At 52.6% G+C, this 26,885-nt stretch overlaps 2 protein-coding genes across 2 annotated transcripts in view; both read right to left on the bottom strand.

Annotated features, from left to right (window-relative positions):
* Nucleotides 1-267, bottom strand: part of PRSS42 (protease, serine, 42) — a 3,855-nt gene extending 3,588 nt beyond the window's left edge. Inside the window, 1 exon segment of the mRNA XM_011939323.1 lies at nt 54-267. Within this exon segment, the coding sequence (XP_011794713.1) occupies nt 54-267 (214 nt within the window).
* Nucleotides 268-20,849: 20,582 nt separating this feature from the next.
* Nucleotides 20,850-26,495, bottom strand: MYL3 (myosin, light chain 3, alkali; ventricular, skeletal, slow). The gene is made up of 7 exons (XM_011939222.1): nt 26,269-26,495; nt 24,001-24,028; nt 23,717-23,866; nt 22,500-22,673; nt 21,364-21,441; nt 21,211-21,252; nt 20,850-21,081 (listed from the first exon to the last, which is right to left on the bottom strand). Exons 1-6 carry the CDS (start codon nt 26,401-26,403, stop codon nt 21,224-21,226), a joined length of 594 nt encoding a protein of 197 aa, XP_011794612.1. The 5' UTR covers nt 26,404-26,495; the 3' UTR covers nt 20,850-21,081; nt 21,211-21,223.
* Between the last annotated feature and the right edge of the window lie 390 nt (nt 26,496-26,885).

The raw sequence follows: 26,885 nt of genomic DNA, 5'->3' as shown, positions 1-26,885 counted from the left end.
CAGGTAGCACCTGCCCCAGCCTGGCGCCCAACCTCCGCCTGCGGGCCTCCCACGCAGTGAGTCACCTGGGAAGGACGTAAACAGATTGGGTGGGGGGGCCGCCACAGGTCCTGAGGCCGGGCTCGCTTTGGGGTTCTCGCGGCCCTCCTCTGAGAGGAGAGCGGAGGGAAGGCGTGGCGCCGCCCTGCCCTCCCAATACTGCCAGGGCCAGGGCTGAAGGAGCAGGAGCCAGGACAGGAGGCCCAGGGAGCCGCCGCCAGAGGACATGTCATGGATACCGGCTGCCCCTCTCCCGACAGCTCGCGCCCCTGCCGGGGGTTGGCTGGAACCAGGGCTCCTGCGAGGGGCGGGAGCCTCGAGGGGTGGAAATGGCGGAGCCGACTTGCTGGACCCTGGTCTTGCCAGATTCCTTGTCTGAGTGGGAAATGTCGCCCTTGCGCTGCGGTTTCACTCAGATCCTCATTCCAGACTATGTCCCAGCCAGAACCCTGCCCAGGACCAAGGGGTTAGGGTAATTCTGAGAAAACTGCCCTTGATGGAGACCTCCTGCTTTAGGGTCGGCACTTAGGAGGCAGGTGCGATGCTGCTCCTGCCCTTGCAGGCGTGGTACCTGGCCTGGAGCTGGTCAGGATGGGTCTTCTGGGAATTCATCGAGGAGCTCTCATTCTCCATAGCGTCCTTAAATCAGGGCTTCATTCACCAGACCTAGATATTAGGGTAGGAGGACTTTACAGATGAAGCAGGCTAGACAGAGGAGTGGGCTGCTCTTCTGTTTCAGCCGCAGGGACATCTTTTAAACAGTCCGCAGGTCAATCCACTCTTATTAGCTCTGTGTCCCTAATGTCTATTCTGTCTGTTCTGGTAGCTCATCCTTTTGTCTGCTGCCCAAGACCTACTACCAAGCCTCCGCCCCTCCTGGCTTCATCTTTGTTGAAGTTGGAGGAAAAACAACCACAATAACAGCTTTTGAATTGCTGTATGTTCCACTTTTTCCTGTCCAAAAGTGGACAATCATGGCAGTGTTTTCCAAGGATGCCAGTGCTCTCCTCACCAATGTATTGTTCTAAGTCTTGGTGAAGGGGGCATTCTCTAAGGCCCTCTTGGAGCTCAGGGGAGTGGGCTAGCAGGTCATACATCATGAATCCATCCCAATATTCCCCTCTCTCTAACTCTCTCTCTACATTGAACAAGTGTAGGGACCAGCCCTACAGGGCCTGTGGGTTTTTCTCCTCGTGTGTGGAGAGGAGAGATCGTAGATATAAAGACATAAGACAGAGACAGAAAGAAAAACAGCTAGGCCCAGGGGACCACTACCACCAAGACGCGGAGACCTGTAGTGGCCTGGACTCGCTGCTATTTATTGTATTCTAGGCAAGGGGGCAGGGTAAGGAGTATGAGTCGTCTCAAACGATTGATAAGGTCACGCAAGTCACGTGTCCACCGGACAGGCGGCCTTTCCCTTTGTGGTAGCCAAGGCAGAGAAGAAAGGCAGCATACATCAACATTTCTTCTATGCACTTATCAGAAAGATCAAAGACTTTAATACTTTCACTAATTTTGCTACTGCTATCTTCTAAGAACTTAAAAGAAGGAGCCAGGTGTACAGGCGGAACATGAAAGTGGACAAGGAGCGTGACCATAGAAGCGCAGCACCACAGGAAGACGTTTAGGCCTCCAGATGACTGTGGGCAGGCCTGGCCAATGCCCGGCCTCTCACAAGAGCGGGTAGAGCAGAGTGTTCTCTAACTCCTCCAGAAAAAGGGAGACTCCCTTTCCTGGTCTGCTAAGTAACGGGTGCCTTCCCAGGCACTGGCACTACTGCTAGACGAAGGAGCTCTCAAGCGGCCCTTATCTGGGCATGACAGAGAGCTCACACTCTTCTAGTCATCTCTCACAGTGTCCCTTCAGCTCCTAAATCTGTATGGCCTGGTTTTTTCCAGGTTATAATTATAAAACAGAGATTATTATAATAATAGAACAAAGAGTAATACTACAAACTAATGATTAATAATAATTATATCTATGTCCTACTTCCAGTATAACTTTTCTTAATTTAATTATTTTCTTTATTATACTGGAATAGCTTGTGCCTTCAGTCTCTTGCCTTGGCACCTGGGTGGCTTGCCGCCCACAAACAAGGAATTTCTGACATATCACACTTGGTAGCCAAGTGTGGGCCACCACTGAGTTCAAGTTTAAAACAACCAAGTAGCAGCCAGGTGCGGTGGCTCACACCTGTAATCCCAGCACTTTGAGAGGCCAATGCAGGAGGATTGCCTGAGCCCATGAGTCACAAACCCATATCCAGCCTGGGCAACATGGAGAAACCCTGTCCCTACAAAATACAGAAAGATTAGTTGGACATGGTAGCCTGTGCCTGTTGTCCTAGCTACTCAGGAGGCTGAGGTGGGAAGATCCCTTCCGCCCAGGGGTTCCGGGATGCAGTGAGCCATGATCACACCATTACACTGCAGCCTGGATGACAGAGCAGGACTCTGTCTCAAAAATAAAAACAAACAAGTAAACATGTAAAGCAAGGGTGTCCAATCGTCTGACTTTCCTGGGCCACACTGGAAGAAGAATTGTCTTGGACCACACACAAAATATATTAACACTTATGATAGCTGATGAGCTTTAAAAAAAATCACAAAAAAAAATAATGTTTTAAGAAAGTTTCTAAGTTTTTCTTGGGCCACATTTAAAGCTGTCCTGGGCTGTATGTGGCCCATGGGCCGCAGGTTGGACTAGCTTGATGTAGAGTCACTTTCACCTGCCTGTTTGGTATCTACAAACAGACACCAGCAAACTGAATTCAGAATTTCTGGTAAATGTACTCCTGGTAAATTTGGACCCAAGCCTCTCTAATCAAGAGTCTGCAGAATCCAATCCTATACATATCTCCCAAGTTCTTTCCCATGAAAGTTAGCAAAATCTTGCAGTTCTTTTTGTAAGGAAGCCTTCTCCCCCTGGGTTATACTTTGTATCTGTCCTTCCAGAGCATGCTGGGATCTGACTGTACTTATTAGGTCTAGAGGCAGTAAAGATTTGCTGAGGTGGTATGGGTCTAGAGGCAGTAGATCTTTAGACCTACTAGAGGTAGGTATGGAACTGGCATGCCCTTATCCTGTAACTTCCTCAGTTGAAGTCAATACAGTAGCTCTAGGGTAGAGAGGACCACCCTTGTCAAAACAGAGGATGCACTGCTTCTGTTAGCAAGGGAGGTTCAATGTGGCTGGGGGTCAGATGTCCTAAACCTATCCAAATGTGCCTCATTTAAATTTTCATGGTCTCACTCTTTCCCAATCAATGCCCTGACTTTTATGTAAGAATTATATTGAAGCTGTTAATTCCATTTATGTTGAAATTCAGCAACCCAAAAGATGAGATACTACATTTTATTTTCAACTACATCAATCCTGTAGTGACAAGGAATAAGAAGTTATTTCAGGAAATCATACCAGCTTTTAATCCAAGAAACTAAAATTCAAGATTGCCATTTGCCTTCTTTAAAATTTTCGTATAGTAATAAGTAACCAGTCTTCCCCACAGTCCTTATATCTTTCATTTCCACAGTAACATCTATTGTGGCAGCCTGTTATCTTTTAATGAACTGTGAAAGGCAGAGTGTGGCCTAGAGTGAGACTTTAGAATCTGTGGGAGCTGCAAACACAAAGCAAATTTGCATCTACTCATAGGCCCTTCTCCACAAACTTCCACCAGGTCTTCAAGAGAAAGATTAGAGGAAGGGCAAGAGACCAAAGAAAGCCTTGCCCACGGTGCAGTCTTTGGGGAGGTGAGCAGAAGCCACTGTGGGAAAGGCATGACATCTGGCCTGGATCCTCTACTCTGTTTCCCAGCAACCCTACCACCACCACTAACACTACCACTACCACGAACACACACACACACACCACACACACACAAATACACCAGCCCTCTGCCACAAGGGGTGCAGAGGGGGCATAAAAATGTCACTTCCAGGGCACAGGTAAAAGCCTATTATAGCTGCGTGAACATAACATTAAATATCCTCTATTTCTCCAGGAGAAGTAGGAAACTGTGCTGCTCCAAGCCTTTAAAGACTATCTATTCTGGGAGAGGGGCAAGGTCACTTAGAAGGCCCCATGACTAAGAGCCAAGAACATAGCACTTGCCTAAGAGTGAGGCTGAGCCAGAACAATAAAGAAAGCCCCCACTACCAGTATAGCAAGTGTCCAGGAACAAGTAATAGCTGTCTGCTGCTGGAAGAGTGAGGGTAAAAGCATAGAAAGATATCCTCTCTTAGACATAGGCACAAAGAGAAGACCAATGACTGTGATTTGAACAGACACTGAGAAAAACTCTCCAACAAACCAGCCACCACTCTAAGCAAAAAAATAATACTGGAAGAATTTGAATTATGTACTTTTTGAGAGTAACCATACTAACAACAAAACCTGACACATTGTCTCAATGCCTCCTCCTTAAAGAAAAGGCATGTCCATTTCTGGACATAAATAGTGTTTACCCAAGTCTCCACTAGCCTTCACAAGAAGGCTTTAGCTTTCAACCAAACATTACAAGACACATAATGAAACAAAAAATAACACACTATCAAGAGACAAACCAATCAACAAAACCAGACTCAGCTGTGACATAGATTTTGGAACTATTACACCAGGGGTTAAAAACACTATGATGGATATATCTGTAGACTCTAGTGCACAGGTCAACAAAAGTTTTCTGCAAAGGGCCAGATAGCAAACATTTTAGGATTTGCAGACCATAAGGCAAAACTGAGGATATTATGTAGGTTTTTACATAGCAACAAGATAATTTTCCCACAAAATTATAGTCATAATACTAATTGCGTATAATATTTGCTAATTCAGATCTACTAATGAGAAGCATAACATTGTTTTGAGGGGAGTATAACATTTTACTTATTGGGGTTCAAGTTAGTGTTCTCTATTGTCAAAATCAATTGCACATTTTCTGTTAATGGTGAGCCATAATGATATTTTATGCACTTCATCTTTTCTTTTTTTTATTTTTTATTTTTATTGTTTTGAGACAGGGTCTCTGTCTCTTGCCCAGGCTGGAGTGCAGTGGTGCAATCTTAGCTCACTGCAACCTCTGCCTCTCTGGCTGAACATGCGGGGAAATAGTAAATTCTCTAAACTGTGAAGTAGTCTCCAAATCACACACACACATCCAGTGGTAAATAGTGGAAGTAAAACTGACTAAAGGAGCTTACCTACAACCACCAACAAATGAGTGATGCATGAAAATTGGAATGCAAGACTTAATATTATTACAGTGACAATATTATCCAAAGTAGCTCAATGCAATCCCTATCAAAACCCCAATGACTTTTTTTGGCAGATATTGAAAAACCATTCTGAAATTCATCTGGCATCCCAAGCACCCCAAATAGCTAAAACAATCTTGAAAAAGAGAACAAAATTGGAAGACTCACACTTTCTGATTTGAAAATTTACTACAAAGCTATACTAATTAAAACAGCATGGTATTGGCATAATGACACACATACAGACCAATGGAATAGAGAACCCAGAAATAAACCCTCTCATATATGGTCAAGTGATTTTCAACAAGGATGCCAAGAGCATTCAATGGAGAAAGGACAGTCTTTCCAAAAAATAGTGCTGGGAAAAATGGATATCCATAAGCAAAAGAATAAAGGTAGACCTTTACCTTACATCATATATAAAAACCCAAAATGTATCAAAAACCCCATGTATGAATTTAACTATAAAACTCTTAGAAGAAAACACAGGAGAATGTCTTCATGATGTTGGATTTGGCAATGATTTCTTGAATATGACATCAAAAGCACCGGCACAAAAGAAAAAAATAGACAAACTTTTTAAATAAAAATTGGTAGCCTTTGTGCTATGAAGGACACTATCAAGAGAGTAAAAAATACCCCACAGAATGGGAGAAATATTTTCAAATCATATACCTGATAAGGGATTACTATCCAGAATATATAAAGAACTCCTATGACTCAAAAACAAAACGACAATTCTATTTTAAATGGGCAAATAAATTTGCAAATAAACTTCTTCTCCAAAGGATATAAATAATGGCCAGTAAGCACATGAAAAGATGCTCAACATTGAGATACTCAATCATTAGGGTAATGCAAATCAAAACCAAAGTGAGATAACACTTCATACCCACCAAGATGGTTAATTAAAAAGAAATGAGCAGAACAGAAAATAACATGTATTGGAGAGGACATGAAGAAATTGGAATGCCGTGCCTTGCTGGTAGGAATGTCAAATGGTGCAGTGACTGTGGAAAACAATATGACAATTCCTCAAAAAGTTAAACATAGAATTACCATATCACCCAGTAATTTTCACTTCTAGGTATATACCCAAAAGAAGTGAAAGTAGGGATTTTGAATCTGTTTGACAGATACATGTTCATGTACCCAAAATCTGTGAATATGTTACTTTACATTGTAAAGGGAAATTTATAGATGTGATTCAGGTTCAGAACCTTGAAATGGGGATATTATCCTGGATTATCTGAAAGAGCCCAGTCTAATCACATGAGTCCCCAAAAGTGGAGAACTTTTCACAGGGAGATAGGACTACCAAAGGGTCAGAGAGATGTAACATTGCTGGCTTTGAAGATGGAAGAAGGGGACCAGAAGCTAAGGAATGCTGGTGACCTCTAAAATCTGTAAAACTCAAGGAAACAAATCCTCCTTTTGGCATCCAGGAGGAACTGGCCCTACCTGGCTAATTTTTTTTATTTATTTATTTATTTATTTATTTATTTATTTTTGTAGAGGTGGGGTTTTGCTATGTTGCCCAGGCTGATCTCGAACTCCTAGGCTCAAGCAATCTTCCTGCCTCAGCCTCCCAAAGTGTTGAGATTACAGGCATAAGCCACCAGACCCAGCCACAAATGTTCTGTAACAACCATTCTCAGCTCATGGGCTAAGAAGAGGGGACCAGATGTGGTCTGTACTCAAATGTTACCTCCTCAATGAGGCCTTCCTAGGACACCCTCAAAAACTGTGTCCCCTATCCTCCCAAATCCTCCTTATCCTCCTTTAATTTTTCCCATAGTACTTCCCACAATCTAACATACTATGTATTTTGCTCACATATACTAGGTTTTCCAGGGCAAAGATTTTTACCACTACTTTCAATGGTGAAAACCGCAATTACTTTTGCACCAACCTAATACATTGAGTATCTTCCTCTTTCATAAATTCTTTCTCTTGTAAACTTTATGTGGGCAGATTTTTTTTTTTGTCTGTCTTGCTTATTGCTGTATTCCCAGCACCTGAAACATGTCTGGCATTCAATAAATATCTGTTAAATGAACGAATGAATCAGTGAGTGAATTAATAAATAGATCCCATATAGCCTAGCAGTTAGGAAAAATATAGAAATAAGTAAATAGAAACGAAATGGAGATAGAACACATTAATACCTGTAAGTGCTTAGAGCACTGCCTAGCAGACACTAAGTGCTCAATAAGTATTAGTCACCCTTATTCCTTATTGTAGTTATAGTTGCTACCTTCACGAGGAGCCTCAAGCATCGGAAAGGTGCAGGCACCAGAGCAAGCAAAATCTCCCAGTCACTATCTGTGTCCAGCCGCCTGCCTCCCTGTCTACTGCATCTCCTCTCCTGGTTTCCCTGCTCCTTCTGGGGCTCCTGGTCTCCATCTCTGCCACTGGAGCCTGTGTCCCCCTCTGGTTCCCTCAATCTTTGTGCCTCAGTTACAGATGGGACTCTCCACAGTGCCTCAGGCAGAGTCCCCCTAAGATATCGTGAACCCGACTGCCTGCTTCCTCTCTCCTCCATTCTGTTCCCCCATTCCACCCCTTCACTTGTTCCAGCGTCCAGGCTGTTGCCTTAGGATTCTGTTCCCATCCTGAGCCCCCGCTCCCAACACCGCCACATTCCACCTAAGTGCTCATCCTCTAGAAAGCCTTTGCTGATGCCCTCCCCAACCTCCTGGTGCCCACAGCCCCGCCCCCCCTCGCGCCCCCCCTGCTGATCCCTTTGGAAGCACTCTCATTCTGCTGGAACCTCTGTGCTGTCCCTATCTCCCCCAAGGCTGACAATTTCCCAAGCCCCCCCTCCTCCCACAATGCCCCACCCAGGAAGCCCAGGGCCTGATCTCTGGTGCCTCAGCTCCTGAGACCCACCTCCTCCTGCCGTCTAGAAACGTTCCTGGAACCCATCGACCCTCCCCACAGTGTTCCCTCTCTAATCCCCACAACAGTCTCAACCCTGCAGTGGAGGAAATGAGTGGTGAGAGGTTAAGCAATTTGCCAAGATCACACGAGGCAGGAGTAAAGCCGGGCTTGAACCCAGGGCCCTGGGCAGGGCTGGGGTGCAGGGGCTGGCAGGGTATCGACCCAGGGTGCACAACACAGCAGACAAATAGAGGGACAGAGTTTTGGATGAGCCAACGGCTGAGCTGGGATGAGAAACCAGCGCCTCCTCCCTGCGCGTCTGTGTGCAGGCCAGGAGCTCACACGGGAGCCGGCTCCTGCCCCCTGGCCCAGGGCCAGCCGTCATCCCCATGAGGTCAGCCACGGCCGGCGATTTCGGGGAAATACCAGCTCCTTATTAAAAACAGGCGGTGGTCAGGCCCCCGCTGCTTTCCCAGTAGAAACTGGAGTGTTTGTTCCAAAAGGAACAAGAGTGGGCAGGGCCTGGCCAGGGCCCTGAGGCGGGAGGCTTGAGCTGCAGTACCTGGTCAGGGTGTCCCGGGAGCTGCAGGGAGGGGAAGTGGGGGGACAGCCCCACTCTGGCAGTCGCGGGTGGGGGCTAGCAAAGGCGGCCTGTGTGAGGGGCGGGCACCGGCCCGCCACAGCACCTCGAGACTGCGCCGACCAGGGAGGGGTCGTGGACTGTGACCTCCACAGCTGCACCCCCCACCCTGCCCGGGGACAGATCTCAGGCAGTGGAGAAGGCCTGAGGAAAAGCGGGCGGATGGCAATAAGGCCCTCCTCTTCCGGGGTGGGCAGCCCCCACCCGCGCCCCTGAGCCCAGAGCCTGCAGCCCCCGCCTCCAGGGGACCTGTGGGGGCCGCCCCTGCAGGGGGCGCGAGCGGGCCGTGCCTCCCCCGGCCCCGGCCCCGGCCCACCCCGCCACTCTCCGCGCCAGCACAGGCCGCCCTGCATCTGGAGCGAGTTAGGGTTGGCGGCCTGGCGGGCGGCGGCGTGAGCTCATCCCGGCCCGCCCCGCTGCGGTTTCCACGCGGCTGTGAAGGGAACAGAACACAGAAACGCCGCGCCGAGGGCCGGGCCGGAGGAGTGCAGTGGAGCGGCCGCTCCTCCCGGGATGTGGGTGGGAGTGGGAGAGGCTGGAGAGTGTGTATCACTGGCGTGTCGCCGAAGGAGGCTGAGCCCGGGGAGCCGGCCGCCAGCATGTGTCGCTGGCGTCACCGTGTGTGGTGGCTTGCCAGGGTGTGTGTGTGTCCCGAAGGGAAAACACTGTGCGTGTAATAAGTCGCACACCTCCAACACACACTCCTCGTTTTACAAAAATCAGCAGTCGAGGGCAGAAGACAAGGAGGGCTGGCCAGTGCACAAGCTGGGGCTTGGCTCCCGCCCGGGGCCTGTGTCCCTGAGCGGATGCAGAAGCTCTGGACAAACCACCCCAGGTGTCTGGCAAGGCCCAGGGCCCACCTCCCCAGACACACACATACTCTTCCTGGTCACCCTCCTTACACTCCCCCAAGGAGCCCAGGCATCTCCTCCTTCAGGAGGGAGGAAGGAACACCTCACACCAGGGTATTGGCTACCAGACACACTCACAGCCCACATGGAAACAGGAACACACACCTGGACACAGGCTCACACCTGGAGGCACACCCAAGGGAAGCACTCCTGCTCAGAATCCTAGTTGGGAGAGCCCACCAGCAGGCTGTGAGGCAGTGGCAAGGCTTGGAAAGGCTTCTTGGTGAGATGCCCCTTCCCTCTGCCAGGGGCTGGGAACAGGAAGGCTGGAGGTCACTGAACCTTGCACCTTAGCGGCCCCAGTGCCTTGTGATGGGCCCTGAGGGTACCGCCGGGTGTGAAGGGCCTCAGAGCCCCAGCGCTCCCAAGGCCCGGAGCCAAGGTGGGGATATGGGCACTGTAGTGATATTGGTCACCAGACACTGGGTGGGGAGCTGGGCTGGATTGGGTGCCTCTGAGCATTCAAGGTTCCCTCCACCCATCAGGCCAGTCCTCCCTTGGGCACTCGCCTCAGGGACCTACTATCCCAGCTTCGGGTAGATGTCACCCAGCTGCACTGGAGACTATGGGAGGCAGCCCAGGCCATGCAGCACCTGCCAGCCTTCCCGCCTGGGCTCACAAGGGTGTCATGCTCATCCTCCTCCCTTCACCCTACAGCTGGGCCATGGCTCTGAGACAGTGACCTTGCCTGCAGTATGGGGCACATGAGTCTTTCACCCCTCTTTACTAGCTATTTCCCCTGGGCCCAAAGCAGAGGATTGCAGACAGCTGGTGGGACTGAACTTGCTAGGAGCTCGGGTCCTCCATGTCCCCACCTGTGAGATAGAGAGGACACCTTATCCTGACCAGTCCACCACAGGGTGCCTAAGCTGTAAAGGGAAGTGCATCTGCAGTAGCCACGGGGGTCTTCAGCCCCCAAAACACTGGGGTAAGCTGAGTGAGGGATGTTATTTAACTGGAATGGCTATGGTTTGCAGAACCAGAGCTTCCAAATTGCTTAGCAAAACATGTTTGCTTTTTAATTAACATGTGCTTGAAAAACAATGGTTTTCATTAAAGTGGGTGGGGGAGAGAAGGGACTGTAGGGGAGAATATTTCAAGGAGCTCCAAGTTCCAGGCCAGACTTCTTAAAAATAAAGTGGGAGTCTTGCCCCAAGCCGGCAGACGCTGGGAGGCAAGAATCCCTGCTGGAGAGCCCAAGGAGCAGCCCTACTACTTGCCTCCACCACTCTCTGGCTCCCTGGCTGAGAATATGCCCTTTTGCTGATGGCTCAATTACTTACCTACTATTCCCTGGGCCACTCTGGGAAGGGGAGGTTTTTTTGTTTTTGTTTTTTGGTTTTTTCTTTTGAGATGGAGTCTCACTCACCCTGTCACCCAGGCTGGAGTGCAGTGTCTCGATCTCAGCTCACTGCAACATCCGCCTCTGGGGTTCAAGCAATTCTCCTGCCTCAGCCTCCCAAGTAGTTGGGATTACAGGCACGCACCACCACGCCCAGCTAATTTTTGTATTTTTAGCAGAGACAGCATTTCGCATTGTTGGCTAGGTTGGTCTTGAACTCCTGACCTTAAGTGATCTCCCCGCCTCGGCCTCCCAAAGTGCTGAGATTACAGGCATGAGCCACTGCGCCTGGCCAGTGTGCTCTTTTATAAAGCAGTCTTGGCGGTCAATGAATGAGGTCCACCAGGCAGATAAGCAAAAGGAAACAGCATGAGTAACAACCTGAAAGCGTGGGCCTGGAAGCCACTGATGTCCAAGCCCCAGGGAGATTGGGGCAGGGAGGCTGAGCGGGTGCCAAGGACATAAGGGTAGAAGGGAGGATGACCTCACATGGAGCAGAGGGGATACGTGAAGAACTGGCCAGAGGAAGCAGAGGGCTGGCAGACTGGAAGCAGGATGCATTGCAAAGCCTCAAGGCTTGCTCCCCAGAGGGTGACGGGCAGGACTGCAGGTTCAGTCAGTTCAACAGGGGGCAGCGTTGACTCTGTCATCCAGCATGGAGAAGGCACCCCATCGGTGTTTAATAAATGCATGTAGAAGGGCGAGAATGAAGAGATGATCCCTCCAAGTCAACTACACCTTCTCCTATTTCTGGCCTTTTGGGGTCAGGGTGAGCACCAGCGTGCAGCCTGGGGTCAGATGTCAACATAGAGTTGGGACACATTTCACCCATTCACCCATGCAGACCAAGGGAAGATGGAGGGGAAGCTTCTGGGCAGTGAGGACATCCCCAGGGGTCAGGTCAGATGACCCAGAAACCCCAGCTCCCGGCAGCCCGCCCAGGACCCTGTTTCTCATTTGGGGCCTTCTTGCTTTCCCCAGCCCACACCCCCACATGAAACGTGCCTGCCTATACTTAATTCATTATGCTCAGCTGGGTGGGAGGCCTGGCGAGCCGGGTTTTTTTTCCCCTGAGCTCAGACATTCCTTGCTTTATTATTCTCCACATTTCAAAGCAGCTGTCACCTCCCCCAACCGCCCCTAGCCTGAAGCTCAGAGTCCAGAAGGGGCCTCTCCAGGGCTCAGAACACCAGAGTCTCCAACACCTCCAGCCTGGCACAGGAGGGAAATTAAGGCCAGAGATGGATGGGGTAGCATCCCAAGGAGACCTGCAGGGCTCTCCCCCAACAATCTGCACCTGAACTTATCCTCCCGTAGGTGCCCCAGTCACCCTCCCATAACACTGTCTTTTTGCCTCTCTGCACCCACTCTGTTCCACCCCCCATACAGGTGGCCACAGTGGTCCCTTCATAACACAAAGACAACCCCTGTCTCCCCCGCTGGAGCAGGTGCTAGAAGAATTATCAAAGTCCCTGCCCTGCTCAGGCCCCTGGCAAACTGAGCCCTCACTGAGTCAGTGGCCTTACAGAGGGCAAGGTCCATCCCTAGAAAATAGCAGGGCCAAGGTCAGCCTAGTGAACCACCAAGGGGCCAGCCAGGGGTGAAACAGTTCTGGAGACTCAATTTCAGAGAAACGGGGAGGCCCTAGACAGATTTCTCCCCTACATCTGAGAGCTGCCCATGCAGAGCTTCCTCAGCAAGGTCTAAGATCCTGTTGCATTTAAGCAGGCAGCAGCTTGGTCAGACTTGCCCTGGAAAAGAGGTTGGAGGAGGGACTTTGGCCCCAGGAGAAAATGAGGCAGGGGCCCAAGTGGGGCAGGCAACCTGGGGGCCTGGAAACTGAGTCTGGCTGTCCCTGTCGGCGCTCAGGCTGCCTTGCGCACACTCACCATATCACTGGGCATGCCCACTCAGGCCTGGGGCTTGACGGCAGCATTCTCGAGTGCCCAGGAGGGTAGAGGTGACTCTGTAATGTGGCCCTGGAGGGTTCTTGGAGTCCACTGCAAGCCTGAGAGCCCTCCTATATGTCCAGCTGTACTCTGAAACACCCCAAGAACTCCATCACTATGAGAAAGGCCCCTCTTGGAGAGGGACTGCACAGAGCCTGAGTCAGCCCTCAGAGCAGGCCCCTTTCCAGGAATAGAGCTGTCCCAGCCTAGAGCTTGGGATCTGGCCATGTCACCCCCTTGAGGGTGCCCAGCCCAGGGCCCCCCACTGAGCCTGGGCCATACAGAGGGAAACCTTGCTTCCCCTCTCATCCCTCAGCCTCAAGACCCATCCACCTTTCCTGGGGTTAGAAGCCATTAAACATTTGCCTTCCTGCCACAGCAGCCACCATCCCACACTTTGTGCTGCAGCTAGGGATGTGAGGTCACTGCCATGAGCTTCCCCACCTCCAGTTGCAGGCCCCAGAGGTGGAAACAGGTATGGACATCCAGAGGTTGGGGGAAACTCAGAATCTCAGGATCCCAGATACTCCAACAAAGAGTTGATGTATCTTCTCCACTGTGCCCCACCACCCCCAGCCCTGACCTCACAGCACCTGCTTGTCCCAGAGGCTCATTAGCACCTCCCTGCCAAGTCCCCATTCCCCACTCCATCCCAGTGGCAAGGCTGGGCCTCTGTTACTCATCACAGGTGCAGCACAGTTAACAGCTGAAAATTACATGAGGGAGGGAGGGAGGGAGGGAGGGAGGGAGGGAGGATGGATGGATGAATGGATGAGTAAGTTGATTCAAATGAACCTTGGGCCTGGCAAAGATCTGCTCCATTCAAGAGTCTCTATCCAGAGGTTTTGGGAAATGCTGACTGCAACAAACTGTGAAATTTCCTCAAAACTTAAAAACTGACTTGTAAGGTAAGGTCTTATTTGCCAAGTAGAGATATGGAAAACAACAGCTACCGTCATCATTGTTTTTGTAAACAGAAGGATATTCTCAAGGCAAAAGAAAGTAGGCAGGGTGCAATCTTGGAAGAAAGACAAGCATTGAAAATGCATAAATTGGGATTCTGGAAAATATACAACATAGGACATTTTTTCAAAACTTTCTTGGGTATTGGGGTAAGTTGGGCCTTAGGGCTTGGAAATGCCCAAGTGCTTCCAATCTCCACCAGGGTAAGGAGCCCCTCCTGCAGCCTTTCTGGCTGGGATTGGTTCCCCTCTGCTTGCATATTCCTCAGGACAGAGGGCTCACCACCTCTCCCAGTTAGCTCAGGGGCTGACAATGACATTGTAGAGCACCTTTAAATGGCTTCCAAGCCTACCATGGGAGCCAGGTAAGGAGACCAGGAGCAGGGTAGGATGGCAGAGGGGTTGAGGGGAGGGAAGACCAAGGCTTCCAGCCCCAGGGCATAGCTGTGGTAAGGAAAAGGGCATACTCATGTCCAGCTGGACCAAAGTAGAAAAATCAGGAAGCTGCCAAGATCTGAACTTTCCCAAGGGGCACCTGGAAGTGCGGAGTCTGGAGTCGGAGTCTTCCGGCTGCCCCATTCCACCCCAAATGGCCCTCCAGAAAGGTTCTGATGTGCACCATGGCCACGGCCTCGGTAGATATGTGAGGTACCCAAGCCCATAGACCAGAGGTGGGGGTGGAGAGTGGAAGAAAATGGTGGAAGCTCAGGAGTCCTCAGGCGGGCTGGAGACGAGGGTGCAGGCAGGAATCCTGCCCAGACCTGACCTTCGAGGGCCTTCTCTGTCCAAGAGGTCCTGGGCCCTGGCTGCTGAGACTGGAGGGGCCTGCTGGGTGATCAGGCCTGGGGGAGTGTCATGTGCACACACTTACACACACACGCCACATTCCAGTTGTGCTCTGTCAGCGTTTGGGCAAACCAGGATTGTGTGGCTTTGGGAGGACAGGGAACAAATAACCCCCAAAAGTAGGTGAGGGAGGGACTGGGGCTGATTGGAAGGAACTTGGGAGAACCCCAGGGAACCACTTCTGTGCTGGGTCACCAGGTTCAAGATCCGGGTTTTCCTGCTGTGCTCTGAGGTGACCGGATCAGCATTTCCCCTGTTCCCAGGCAGGCCCACCCTCTCCCTGACCCCACAACTCTCACTACTACCCATGGCCTCAGGACCAACCACTGAGGACACCCCAAACCCCCCCCCCATATGCAACACAAGGAGCTCCCGTCACACTGCCACCTGACTTTTTTTGGCCCCTCCTCCCCTGTTCCACACATTCCGTCACCCCCTGACCTCTCTTAAGGCCTCCATCAGCTTTCCATAACACTGTCTGCCACTGAGTGCTGTGAGCCCTACAGTCCACTTTCTCACGGAAAGTGATTTCCTTCCTTCTTGTGGCCTGGCAAAAATTTTCATCCAATGCCTGACTTCTTCAAGATCCCACCTGACTTCTTTCTATTGCAGCCTGAATTTTTGGCCTTCCTGGCACTGCTACTCCATGCCATCTCATTCATGTCCCAGTGGTAACCCCAGGATCCCTGGGGATGATGTCTGGAAGGGAGGATGCAGGGTGCGGCAGGCTAACAAGAGCCACGGGCATCCACGCAGGAACATCCGAGCAGTGGAGGGATGGTTTGTTCTGGGCCCATCGCAGGCCCAGCTCTGATAATCCTCTGTCCCTTGTGCTCAAGTTCCAGATCCCCAAACTCTGTCCTAAAGCAGTGAGTTCCAAGGGTCCATCAGAACCTTGCTCCTGCAGTGTCACTAGACCTTCTGAGTTAGGTTTTGCCGTTTCAAGGGGACTGCCTGGCCCTGCCTGGGGTGCTGAAGCTGAACTCTGCCCCTGGACTACCCCACCGACCCTCTGACTCAGCCTGGACTGAGAATGTAGAGGTGGCTCCTCCTGCCACCTTGAGGAGACCTCAGAGATCAGGCCCCAGACCACAGAAGGAAAGTGAGGCATAGAGACACCCCAGAACAGACCCCAGCCTTATGGGGCACACGACAGGGCACTTGAGGCATGGAGGGTATCAAGGTGGCCCAAGGGCAAATCCGCTGCCCCCTCCCACCCCTCTCCACCGGCCATAGGCTGGATCACCCTGCTTGAAGGGGGAGCTGGGACCAGTTGTTTACGCCACTGTGGGGAGGCCACAGCCTGCCTGGCAGTGCCGCCTGCCCAGCGCCAGTGCTGATTCAGCAGAGCCCCCCCAGCACATATGTACTCGGACACAGGCACGCACACTCATGCACACACAGTGGCAAATACACATGTACATATGCACAAATGGGCACCGACACACTCACAGACATGGACACACATACACAACACACATGCAAGCGCAAGCCCACATTCACTCACAGACACAGAGCCACAGGCATACACGGACAAGTGTGGACCTAAGCACACATACACACGCACACTTCACCCAGCCAGGATGACAGGATGCCGAGTAAGGAGAAGGCTCACCTCTGCAGCTGAGTCCCACCTTTAGGTGCCTCCACCCCATCCGCTCTGATGCCTGCACCCACAGCCAGTGACCCAAACCCAGGAACACGTGGTCAGCAGAGCCACATATGAGAGGTAAACGGCCCCAGGGTAGCAACGTGGCCATGGCTGGGCCAGAGGCACATTCTAAGTGGAGTTGAGCTGCAACGAGTGGAACCAAACTGCCCCTGCCGGGGCTCATCACACAACAGCCCCAGCCCTGCCCTCACCTCACCACCAAGGGGCCCCCAACCCATCCCCTCACAGCCAAGCATGAAGACTGGGGGCTGGGGAATGTCACGAGGGAATTACAAGATGCTCCCTTCTACCACCAAACCAAACCGAGTGGGACAGTAGCCCTCAGGGACTAGGGAAGCCTGCAAGAAGGAGGGTATGTTTGGGAAAAGCCTGGGAGTACTGCAGCCCACCCTGGAAACCAGAAGGGCAGGCATTCTTGAGAGAGTGGGACATGTATGCCTGAGGCCTGAGACTCATGTGAACTTGGATGCAGGGCACTCCTTGCTGGAGATGACTGACAGTGGGTGCAATCTCTGCTCAGGACTCCACCCAGGGCAGGCATACGCAGAAAGAAAATGCTGAGACCACTCAGTTCCATGCAGACTTCTGAAGGGGAGCTCAACACTTCTGGGCTTGGTTTTCAGGAGCAAGGTGCGCCGGACAGGCGGGAGCTGGGGACTGCCCGATAGGGTGTCAGCCACCTCAGGTGGTGCCCTGCCCAGGAGGAGGCTGGAGGTAGAGCCTGATTGGGACCTGCTCCCCTCTGTGTGGGTCCTCAGCCACTCATGGGCCAGGAAGGCTGGCCAGAACCCGCCAAGATCACACACGCACAATAAGATGCCCTCATTGGCCGAGTGCACTGCAACGGGGCACAGGGCGCCTTCATCTGCCCCACCAGTCAACAGACTATGCACCTCTCAGTGCCGTGGCGGTAAACTGTGAAAGAGCAGATCACGACTCCTTCCCCTAAATCAGATCTGAGGCTGGAGTGGATTGAATCAGAAAGCCTTGAAATCTGTCCGCGACGTTGCTGAGGATGTTTTCAAAACAGCCCTGGAATCCGACCACTTACGACCATCACCCCTGCCAGTACCCTAGGCCAAGTATGCATCTCCTCTCTCCTGGGCCCTCCTCACTGGCCTCCCTGCTGCTCCTGTGGCCCCCACAGTCTCTTCTTCACACAGCGGCCAGGGAGAAAACATCTCTCCAGGGCACATGCTGCAGCCCCCCCGACCTCTCTGACTCAGGACCTGTCCCTCTCCATGGCACTTTCTGCTCCCATCACCAGGCCTCTGTGCCCTCTGCCAGGACGTCTTCCCTCAGATGCCCACACAGCCTCCTGAAGCAGATGCTGAGTTGCTGCACAGGAATGTTCCAGCCCACCTAGGGGCCCTGCCCAGCCAGTGACAGATGGGAGTCTGTAGATAGTCTGCCTTCCTCATCCCTCAGTGAGACAATACCACCATCTCCTGGAGGTTCCCAGCAGGGCTGAGACCCCTTTGCCCATAGTGTCATCTGCTCTGCGTGCACCCCTTTGGGGGGATTTTCTTCCTTCCCAGGCCCCCCACCCCACCCCTCTCCCACGCTCCCTGGAATCACCTTCCAGGCAGACTACTTGCAGATAGTCCTTGATCTGGCCCTTGTCTCAGGGATCACTTGTAGGGGAGCCCAGCCTAAGACACTCCATCTCTCCCTTTTTTTCCCTTTAGCAATAACTCCCCATCTCCCCTCCCCCAGCCCCTACCATTTGCTTTCTGTCTATGAATTTGACTACTCTAGGACCCTTAGATAAGTGGATTCGTACAGTATTTTGTGTGTATGTGACTGATTTATTTCACTTAGCGTAATGTCCTCAAGGTTCACCCACACTGTTGCATGTGTCCACATGGCCTTGCTTTGTCGGGCTGAGTAACACTCCCTTGTGGATAGACCGCATTTGCTTACCCATCCGCCCCTCCACGACACCTGGGTTGCTCCCACCTTTTAGCTACTGCAAATAGTGCTGCTGTGAACGCGGGTGTGCAAATATCTGTTCAAACCCTGCTTTCAAGTATTTTAGGTACTTGCCCAGAAGTAGAATTGCTGGTCATCTGGTCATTCTATTTTGTGGGAAACTGCTATAGTGTTTTCCACAGTGGCTGCACCATTTTACTTTCAAATTTCAACAGTGCACAAGGGTTCTAACTTCTCCACATCTTCAACAACACTTGTTACTTTCTGTTGTGTTGTGACAGCCATCCTAATGGGTGTGAGGCAGTATCTCACTGCAGTTTTAATTTGCATTTATCTAATGATTAGTGATGTCCAGCATCTTTTCATGTGCTGATTGGTTATATCTGTATATCCTTTGGTTTTTTGTTCTGTTTTGTTTTGTTTTTTTGAGATGGAGTCTTGCTCTGTTGCCCAGGCTGGAGTGCAGTGGTGCAATCTCAGCTCACTGCAACCTCCACCTCCCAGGTTCAAATGATTCTTTGGCCTCAGCCTGGGCTAATTCTTGTGTTTTTGTAGAGACGGGGTTTCACCATGTTGGTCAGGCTGGTCTTGAACTCCTGACCTCATGTGATTTGCCTGCCTCAGCCTCCCAAAGTGCTGGGATTACAGGCGTGAGCCACCACGCCGGGCCTGTATATCCCCTTTAGAGAAATGTATACATACAAGTAATTTGCCTATTTTTTAATTGGGTTATTTGGGGGGTGATTGTTGAGTTACAGAAGTTCTTTATGTATTTTAAATATTATCTTCTCTCCATTAAATCTTTGCTCAACTATTTCCTGCTCAGATAATCCTTGACCTCATTATTTAACATGTCACCCACTTCCCAGCTTACACACACACACATGCATACACACACCACAGCTCTCCCTGCTTTCAGTCCTTCTCTGCCTTTAGCACCAATCGACACTCCACTGTCAGAATTTGTCTGGTTTGTGTGAGTTCTACAAGGGCAGAGGTTTCCAGTGCCTTCTCCACTGCAGTGTTCCCAGCACCTAGAACAGAGCCTGGCACACAGTCAGTGCTCAGTAAATGCTGAGAGAATGAAAGAAGGATGCAACAGACTCCTGCGACACACTCACCCCTCACATGCACTCTCTCCCACATTGCCGGCAACCCCCATCCACACACACTCTCACACACACTCAGGACTCCCCACACCACAGAGCCCCTTGGGCAGTCTGATCCACACCGGCCGTCCAAGTCGCTCTCACCCCACCACATCCCCCCTGCCACGCAGACACACGCATCCACATGAGGTCATGAAAAGGCACCCTCTGGAGCTGCCCGGACTCCTGGGTCCACCTGGCCTGCCAGGTGTTTCCCATCCAGTGTGGCCCACTCCCCATTTAAAGCCTTTGATCTCCCCCACATTTCTATATCTGGGGCCCCCAGCCTCTCTGCAGGGCTTTGCTCTCCCTTCACATCAAGCCTGCATGAATCATCTCCTCCAGGAAGCCTCCGCTCTCTATCTCATCGGCTGATGGGGACCCAGGGGAGGGACCCTGGCCCCAGAGCAGAGGGTGGAATGGGGCAGGGGTCTGCAGGTGTGTGCACCTCTCTCCACCACGCAGGGATTGCATGCTGCCTTCTGCTGAGGAGCCTGGGGCTATCTCCACAAAGCCTCTACCTCTGACCTAGAGCCACACTGCTGGCAGAGTGGCTCAGTTTCCCCATCGGAGTCAGGGCAAGGGGGAAGGTCCCTTCAGTTCTGACAGCCTGGGGACAAAGTTAGCTCTTGCCCTGCCACCCATTCCCAATGTCACTCAGGCAAGGCCATTCCCTGTGCTGGACCTCAGCTTTCCCACCCATGACAGGGTGGCTCTGGGCCAATGCCCCATGGTCACCTAGTTGGTGGATATGCAGTGAGATGGCTCAGATAGTGCTCTCAGGCTCCCAGCAGCCCGCATCCCTGTTAGTGGCCCCAGCATGGCTGCCTCCTACAGAAGGCTGGGTGGGGGGCAAGCACAACAGAGAAGCACTCGGCCTCCTCCAGCTCAGCCTCCATAGGCCACAGAATTCACAGAGGCAAGCCAAGGGCCACAGAGAGGAAAGAAGGAGAGAGCGAAAGAAGGAGGAAAGGGAAGAGGGGAGGGAGAAATATGGGACAAAGAGGGAAAGGAAAGAAGGAAGGAGGGGAGGGAGGAAAGAAGGGAGGAAGGAAAAAAGGGGGAAGGAAGAAGGAACAGAGGAAAGGGAGAAAGGAAGAGAAGAAGGGGAGGAAGGGGAGGAAAATGGGAGGGAATGTAGGAAAGAAGGAAGGAAGAAAGGGAGGGAGGTGGGTAGGAAGGGAGGGAAGGAGAAAGACAGAAGAAAAAAGAGGAGGAGAGGGAGGGAAGGACAGAGGGAAAAAAAAGAGGGAGGAAGGGAAGGAAGTCAGAAAGGAAGGCCGGCAAGAAGCCATTTATTCATGAGGCCCATGGGGTGGGGACGGAGCTGCCTGCCGTCACAGGTAAGCACAGACTGAGAGGGGCCAGAGACGGCAGCCACGCAGAGAGGTCCGAGGGCTTGTGCAGGGTCTTGATACGCTCCCCTCCTTCCCCTGACTCCAGGCCGCTGGTGTCAGCATCACACATGGGAGATGAGAAGTCCCTGCACAGCCTTCCCTGGGCTTCCTGAGAGCAAAGGCAGTGCAGATTACAGAGGAGGAGGGAGATGGAGGCAGCAGGATGTCAAGTGAGCACTGCAGCTGGTGGAGTGTGGGGAGGTGGCAGCAGCGGGTTCAGGAGGGAGTGGGTGCCTACCTGGGCAGGAGGTTTAGCTGGCCATGATGTGCTTCACGAATGCTGGAAAGAAGAGGAGAGTGAGTGGCAGGGATGCAACACGGGGCAGCCATGGCTGGAAGCCTGGGCCCCAGCACTCCCCTCCCAGGAGACCCCTGCCCCTGCTGAGCCCACCTTCGTAGTTGATGCAGCCGTTGGAGTCCTCTTGCCCAGCCATCAACTTCTCCACTTCGTCTTCTGTCAGCCTCTCACCTGGCAGGAGTGGGAGGCTGAGTCAGCACTGTGCGTGCAGAGGCATGATGGGGTGGGGGCACCCACTGAATCCCTCTAGACGGTGGTTCAACCTCTCCAGTATTCCCACAGCCAGCACTGTTCACAAGACCTTGGCCATCACCCCATTTCTGAGGCTAGGAGAATCAATGACAAGTTAAGAAGGGGCCTGGAGTACAGCATGTGCTGTCCTCTGTCCCACTAGGCTGAGAGGGGTCCCTCCACCAGAAGGAAGCCAGGCCTCCCTAGAAGCAGTCCCTTGGGGCAGCCTCTTGAAGCTAGAGGAAGGGCCCATGGGGTGGAGTTGGGGACCTTGGGAGAGGGTGGTGGAGGGGGCCAAGAGACCACCCGCTGCTCCCCAAGTCTGGCATTCTTCTGCCTCTGTACTTCTGTGTGCTGTGCTGGTCCCCCTTCAAAGTGGCAGCCGCAGCTCCTCCTAATTACCCCCACCCCTAGACACACAGAGAGAGAGAGAGAGAGAGAGAGAGAGAGAGAGAGAGAGAGAGAGAGGAGAGAGAGAGGAGAGAGAGAGGAGAGAGAGAGACCAGCACGGAGCTGAAACAGTAGGCACTCAAATGTTTACTGCAGGAAAAAATCACTTTGAAGAGGGACCCCCTGCTGCAGGCAGCTGATGGTGGGGGTACAAGTGGGAGGTACACAAGTCTCCACAGAGGTCAGAACCCCCAGGGGGCAGGCACTCGACCTGCTTGACCACTTAGGGCTGTGGCCCTGGAATTTGACCTTGGAGTAATGACCACCAGGACAGTGGCCTGGAGTCGTGGGAAGGAAGGGAGCATATCAAGACAGCTCCTTCCTGCCCTGCTCTGTCCCCAGAGCTGATGTCATCCCGCTTCTGTGAGCTGCACCAGCATGCTTGCTTTATTCCCCTCTAAGTAACAGTTCTGTTGTCTGCTGTTGAGGCTCCCTAACTATGTAACTCTCTCCATTTCACCAGTGGGTCCCAGGCCTGGGGGGCAACAGAGTGGTTTCTCCCAGGATGCCCCTGGAAGGAGGGGGGTAGGGGAAGAGGCTGCCCTCACCCAGGGTGGCCAACACGTGGCGAAGCTCAGCACCCATGACAGTGCCATTGCCCTCCTTGTCGAAGACCCGCAGCCCCTCCACGAAGTCCTCATAGGTGCCCGTGTCCTTGTTTTTGGAAATGTGCTGGAGCATGGGCAGGAAAGTTTCAAAGTCCATCATCTTGGTATTGAGCTCTGCAGAAAAATGGTCCCAGGTTCCAGGGTCTAAGGCTGGGGTGGGCACACCCCTCTCCCATGCCTGGTAATGAGGAGCTATCCCCACCGCTCACACAGTTCTACAACAGTCTACACCAGTTCTCACAGCAGTCTACACCAGTGTGCCACTTAAAAGCAAGCTACCACGACGAGGCACTTTATAGTCTACTGAGCAATGCACTGTTTCCATAGCCCTTTGCTATTCACAAAGGGAGTCTGCTGCCCTGAGCCACCACAGAGGGCTCTGTCCAGAACCCCTTGCCTACTTTTGGGAAACAGTCCTCCCTTCATGGCATTTTCTTATAGACCTCACCCTCCACCACCTGTGATTGGGTGAGGAGCAGCTAGGCCAATCAGAGACCTTCCCTGGGACTTTTAAACCCTTGGTGGGGGCTTGGGCCTCACTCCTTTTTTTTTTTTTTAGCTTTAAAATTTTATTCATTTATGTATTTATTCATTTATTTATTTATTTATTTATTTATTTTTAGACACAGGGTCTTCTTGTTCTGTCATCCAGACTGGAGTACAGTGGTGTGATTATAGCTCACTGCAACCTCAAATTCCTGGGCTCACGGGATCCTCCTGGCTCAGCTTCCTGAGTAGCTGGGACCACAGGTGCATGCCACCATGCCAAGCTAAATTTTTAATTTTTGTAGAGATAGAATCTCACTATGTTACCCAGGCTGGTCTCAAACTCCTGGCCTCAAGTGATCTTTCCAAAGCACTGGGATAACAGCATCCCACTGCCCACTGCTGTCACCGCCTGACCTTCTCACTCCTCCGTAGGTGTCAGCACCTACCACCAGGAGGCCTGGCAAATCAGCATGGAGCCAGATGCTCCAGCAAACCATTACCGCATATCTCCTGGTCAGCATGGCCCTGTGACTGGCCTCAGTGTCCTCACTGGGACAACAGGAGGATGTCGGGAAAGATTCTCGTGCTATCCCGCAGGATGGATGGCAGCCCACCTAGGCAGTCTCCCTGGGACTGACACTATGGGGGCTCTTGGGCAGGTGCACTACCTTCCTGTTTTGGCTTCCCCAGGACACGGAGCACCTCCGCCTGTGTGGGGTTCTGGCCCAGTGCCCGCAGGACATCCCCACACTGCCCGTAGGTGATCTTCATCTCACACTTGGGTGTGCGGTCGAACAGCATGAAGGCTTCTTTGAACTCTGCCAGGAGAGGGCAGTGAGCCACAGACACTCCCAGGCTAAGCCTACCCCACTCCCCACACCCCTGGCAGGACCCTCAGACCAGGGAACCCCAGCCCAATCCTGCAACCCCTGGACTCAAGACCCCTGCTCACCTTCAATCTGCTCAGGTGTGAACTCGATCTGAAAAGAGACCCCAAAGACTCAGATGCCCGGCTTAAAAGGTGGGACCACGCCTCCTCCTGGGCACTCCCTGGCCAGCCCAGAATGTCGACTGTCTCAGCCTGTCCCATTCCAGCATCCCAGCCTGCACCCCCAGGACCTCCTGCAGTCCACCTTGACCCCTCCACCTGTCCAGCCAGAAGGCCTTGAGTCTGTGTGCACCCAGCCCCTGATTCTCGATGGAATCAGGGGTAGCAGTGAGGAGGGAGGCCGCATGCCCAAGGTCTCAGGCCAGTGGGGGCCTTACCTGATGCTCCCGGTTCTGGACAGATGTACCTTAAGGTGCAAGCCCCAGTCAGGCTGGCTTTGCTTGGGGCCTGGTGGGCAGGACTGTCAGCAAAAGTGATATGGGAAGGCCCAGGGTGGCAGGAGGAATAAGGGCAATGGTACAGGCTGAGGGCTTGTGGCAGCATCAGGGGTGAGCACAAGTGTGCATGTATGTGTGTGAGCATGTGTCTATATACGTCTGCCTTCACAGAGACCCCTGAGCCCTCAAGACCAGGCAATCACTCACCAGCCCCACTATACCTATTTCTCACACACCCTGTCTGTAGGCCCCGGGAAGCTCCTGCACCCCAGGACAGCACAGGGCCGGGGCAGTGCTGCTGAGTGTTTGCTGAAGTCACATTGGGGCCACCTTGATTGATGTCAATCAAGAGGCCTCCTGGGATCCCATGTCCCCCTCCTCACTGGATACCAGGTCTATTTTTATCACTGAAGTCACTCGCCCCAAGGTCAAGGTCACACGAGGGAAAGGAGCTTGGGGGAGGGGCATGACTGACATCTCTCTCATGGCTGATGCCTCGGGGACCCACCAACGTCCACAGTGCATGCCGGCACAGAGGGACACCCTGTTCAGGGCCACCCTACCATGACTGTCCCTCCTGGCTTCCGGCTCGACCAGAAGAACAGGTTGGGAAGAACAGGCTGTCATTCCTGGCTCCCTGAGAGCTCTCTCTACCAGGAAGCCTGCTGAGATTAGGGTATCTGGGCTCCTGGGAAAGGTTCCCTGCCCTTTACCTGCCACCTGGGGATGGGGGAAGAGGGCCTATGCGGGGTCTCATTGTCCCTACCTCTCAGAAGGGAGTCTGTGCCAACCTCAGGCCTGGCGAGAAAGGACAATGCCACCACGGGCCGTGGCTGTGGTCAGAGCCTCACCACGAGGCCTGCAGAATGCAAGCCTGAGACCTGGGGTGACGAACGCCAGGTGCATAAACTCTGAATGGTTCCCAGCAGCCCTGCAAGAGGGGACTTGCTGTTCTGTTTCACAGCTGAGGAAACCGCACCTCAGAGCACTGAAGAACTTGGCAACTAAAACGGAGCAGAGTTGGGATTTGAACCCTTGCCTCGAAGGACATGGTAGGTGTCTCTGGGAAGGGCTCATGAACAGGAGGCAAGACTTCACCGATGGAATGTAGGTCTTGCTGGGCATGTGGGGACGGGGAGGGTTCCACAGGGCTCCTGAGGAGGCAGCCAGGGCAGCAGTGGTCCCAGCCAAGAACAGGGAGCAGGCAGGACACAGGGTACGTGCTGCTATGCAGATACCACAGGTGAGAGTCATGGCTCCCTCCAAGTTTAGACTCTGAGAAAGACTTCCCAGCTGGGGAAGGGCTCCTGGGGCCACTGGTCATACCATGACCAGCTTCCTGCACAGCTTTCAGAATGTCCCCAGTCAGCTGATGCTTCAAGTTCCCTACCTAAAAGCTGAGGCCCGGAGGTGCTGTACCAGCTTTGGGCTCGGTGACTTGAGCGAGACCTGGACAGGAGCCTTGCTTCTTACTCCCCATCTCATCCACCCTGGGAGCGTGTATGGACTTGGGACCCTCAGCTGAAGAAGGAAAATCCCTGCCTGGCTCCCACTGGCTCCGGGATTCCCCAAGGATGAGAAGTCCAGGGAGAAGGGCAAGCGAGAGCCCATTTCCAAAACCACTGAAAAGACAGTCCAGACTCAAACCCCAGTCCAGACCCCACCCTTAGTTCTCAGCAACACCAGGGAAGTCCTGCAGAACGTCTGACCACCATCCCTCCTGCTGCAGCCTTTCTGATGCCTGAAGCAGGCAGGGCTTGTCTGACCTCTGCACAGAAGCTTCCAGCATCAGCTCAGTGCTCACTTCCAGAGCCTGACCTGCCTCTTGCTAGGTCCACTCTGGGATCCACTCACTGCCTTGCTCCTACTGCCACCAGCCAGCTCCCATACCCACCTTGATCTTGGAAGCATCAAACTCGACCTCCTTAGGGCGCTCAGGTTCAGGGGGAGGTGCGGGAGCGGGAGCTGGAGCTGCCTTGGTGGCCGCCTTGGCGTCATCCTTCTTGGGCTCTGGCTTTTTGGGGGCCATTGGGGCTGTAAGTACAGAGAGGGATGTGGAGAGAAGAATGCAGAAAGCAGGGTAGGTGAGCCGCCTCGCTCAGGCCTTTATCCTGCCCAGATACTTCATGACCCCAGCCCCACCCCTGCAGTGCACAATAGGGACAGGGCCATAAAAGGATATGGCTAGGCTCAGGGGCTATTTTGGGGCCTGGGGAGGGCATTGTTCGGGCTCAGGAATGGGTAGGGGAGGAGGGATCTCCATTCCTCCCAATCACCTGTTGGGAAGGGGGAGGGAGAAAGGGGGACAAAGGCCACTGCTTAACACGGACATACACACATACACACACACTCTTCTGCAAACCCGCACATACCCACGCAGGGCCCTGCTGCCCCTCCGCAGGTCCGTAAGATGAAGAGGTGAAGAAGGGTGGACCAAGCACACGCTACGTGTTGTTTTGGGACCAGAAGGACTGGGATGAACTAAGGGCACCTCTGAACTCCAGCTCTCAT

This window comes from Colobus angolensis, unplaced genomic scaffold (assembly GCF_000951035.1).
Source record: "Colobus angolensis palliatus isolate OR3802 unplaced genomic scaffold, Cang.pa_1.0 Scaffold18, whole genome shotgun sequence".
Taxonomy (NCBI): domain Eukaryota; kingdom Metazoa; phylum Chordata; class Mammalia; order Primates; family Cercopithecidae; genus Colobus; species Colobus angolensis.
This window is presented reverse-complemented; position numbering and strand designations above follow the sequence as displayed.

Coding starts and splice junctions, on each gene's coding strand:
- MYL3 (XM_011939222.1), bottom strand. CDS start 26,403: ATGGCCCCCAAAAAGCCAGAGCCCAAGAAGGATGACGCCAAGGCGGCC. Junction 22,674..23,716: donor GGGGAAGCCAAAACAGGAAG/GTAGTGCACCTG, acceptor ATTTTTCTGCAG/AGCTCAATACCAAGATGATG. Junction 21,442..22,499: donor CCACGTGTTGGCCACCCTGG/GTGAGGGCAGCC, acceptor CACTCCTGCCAG/GTGAGAGGCTGACAGAAGAC.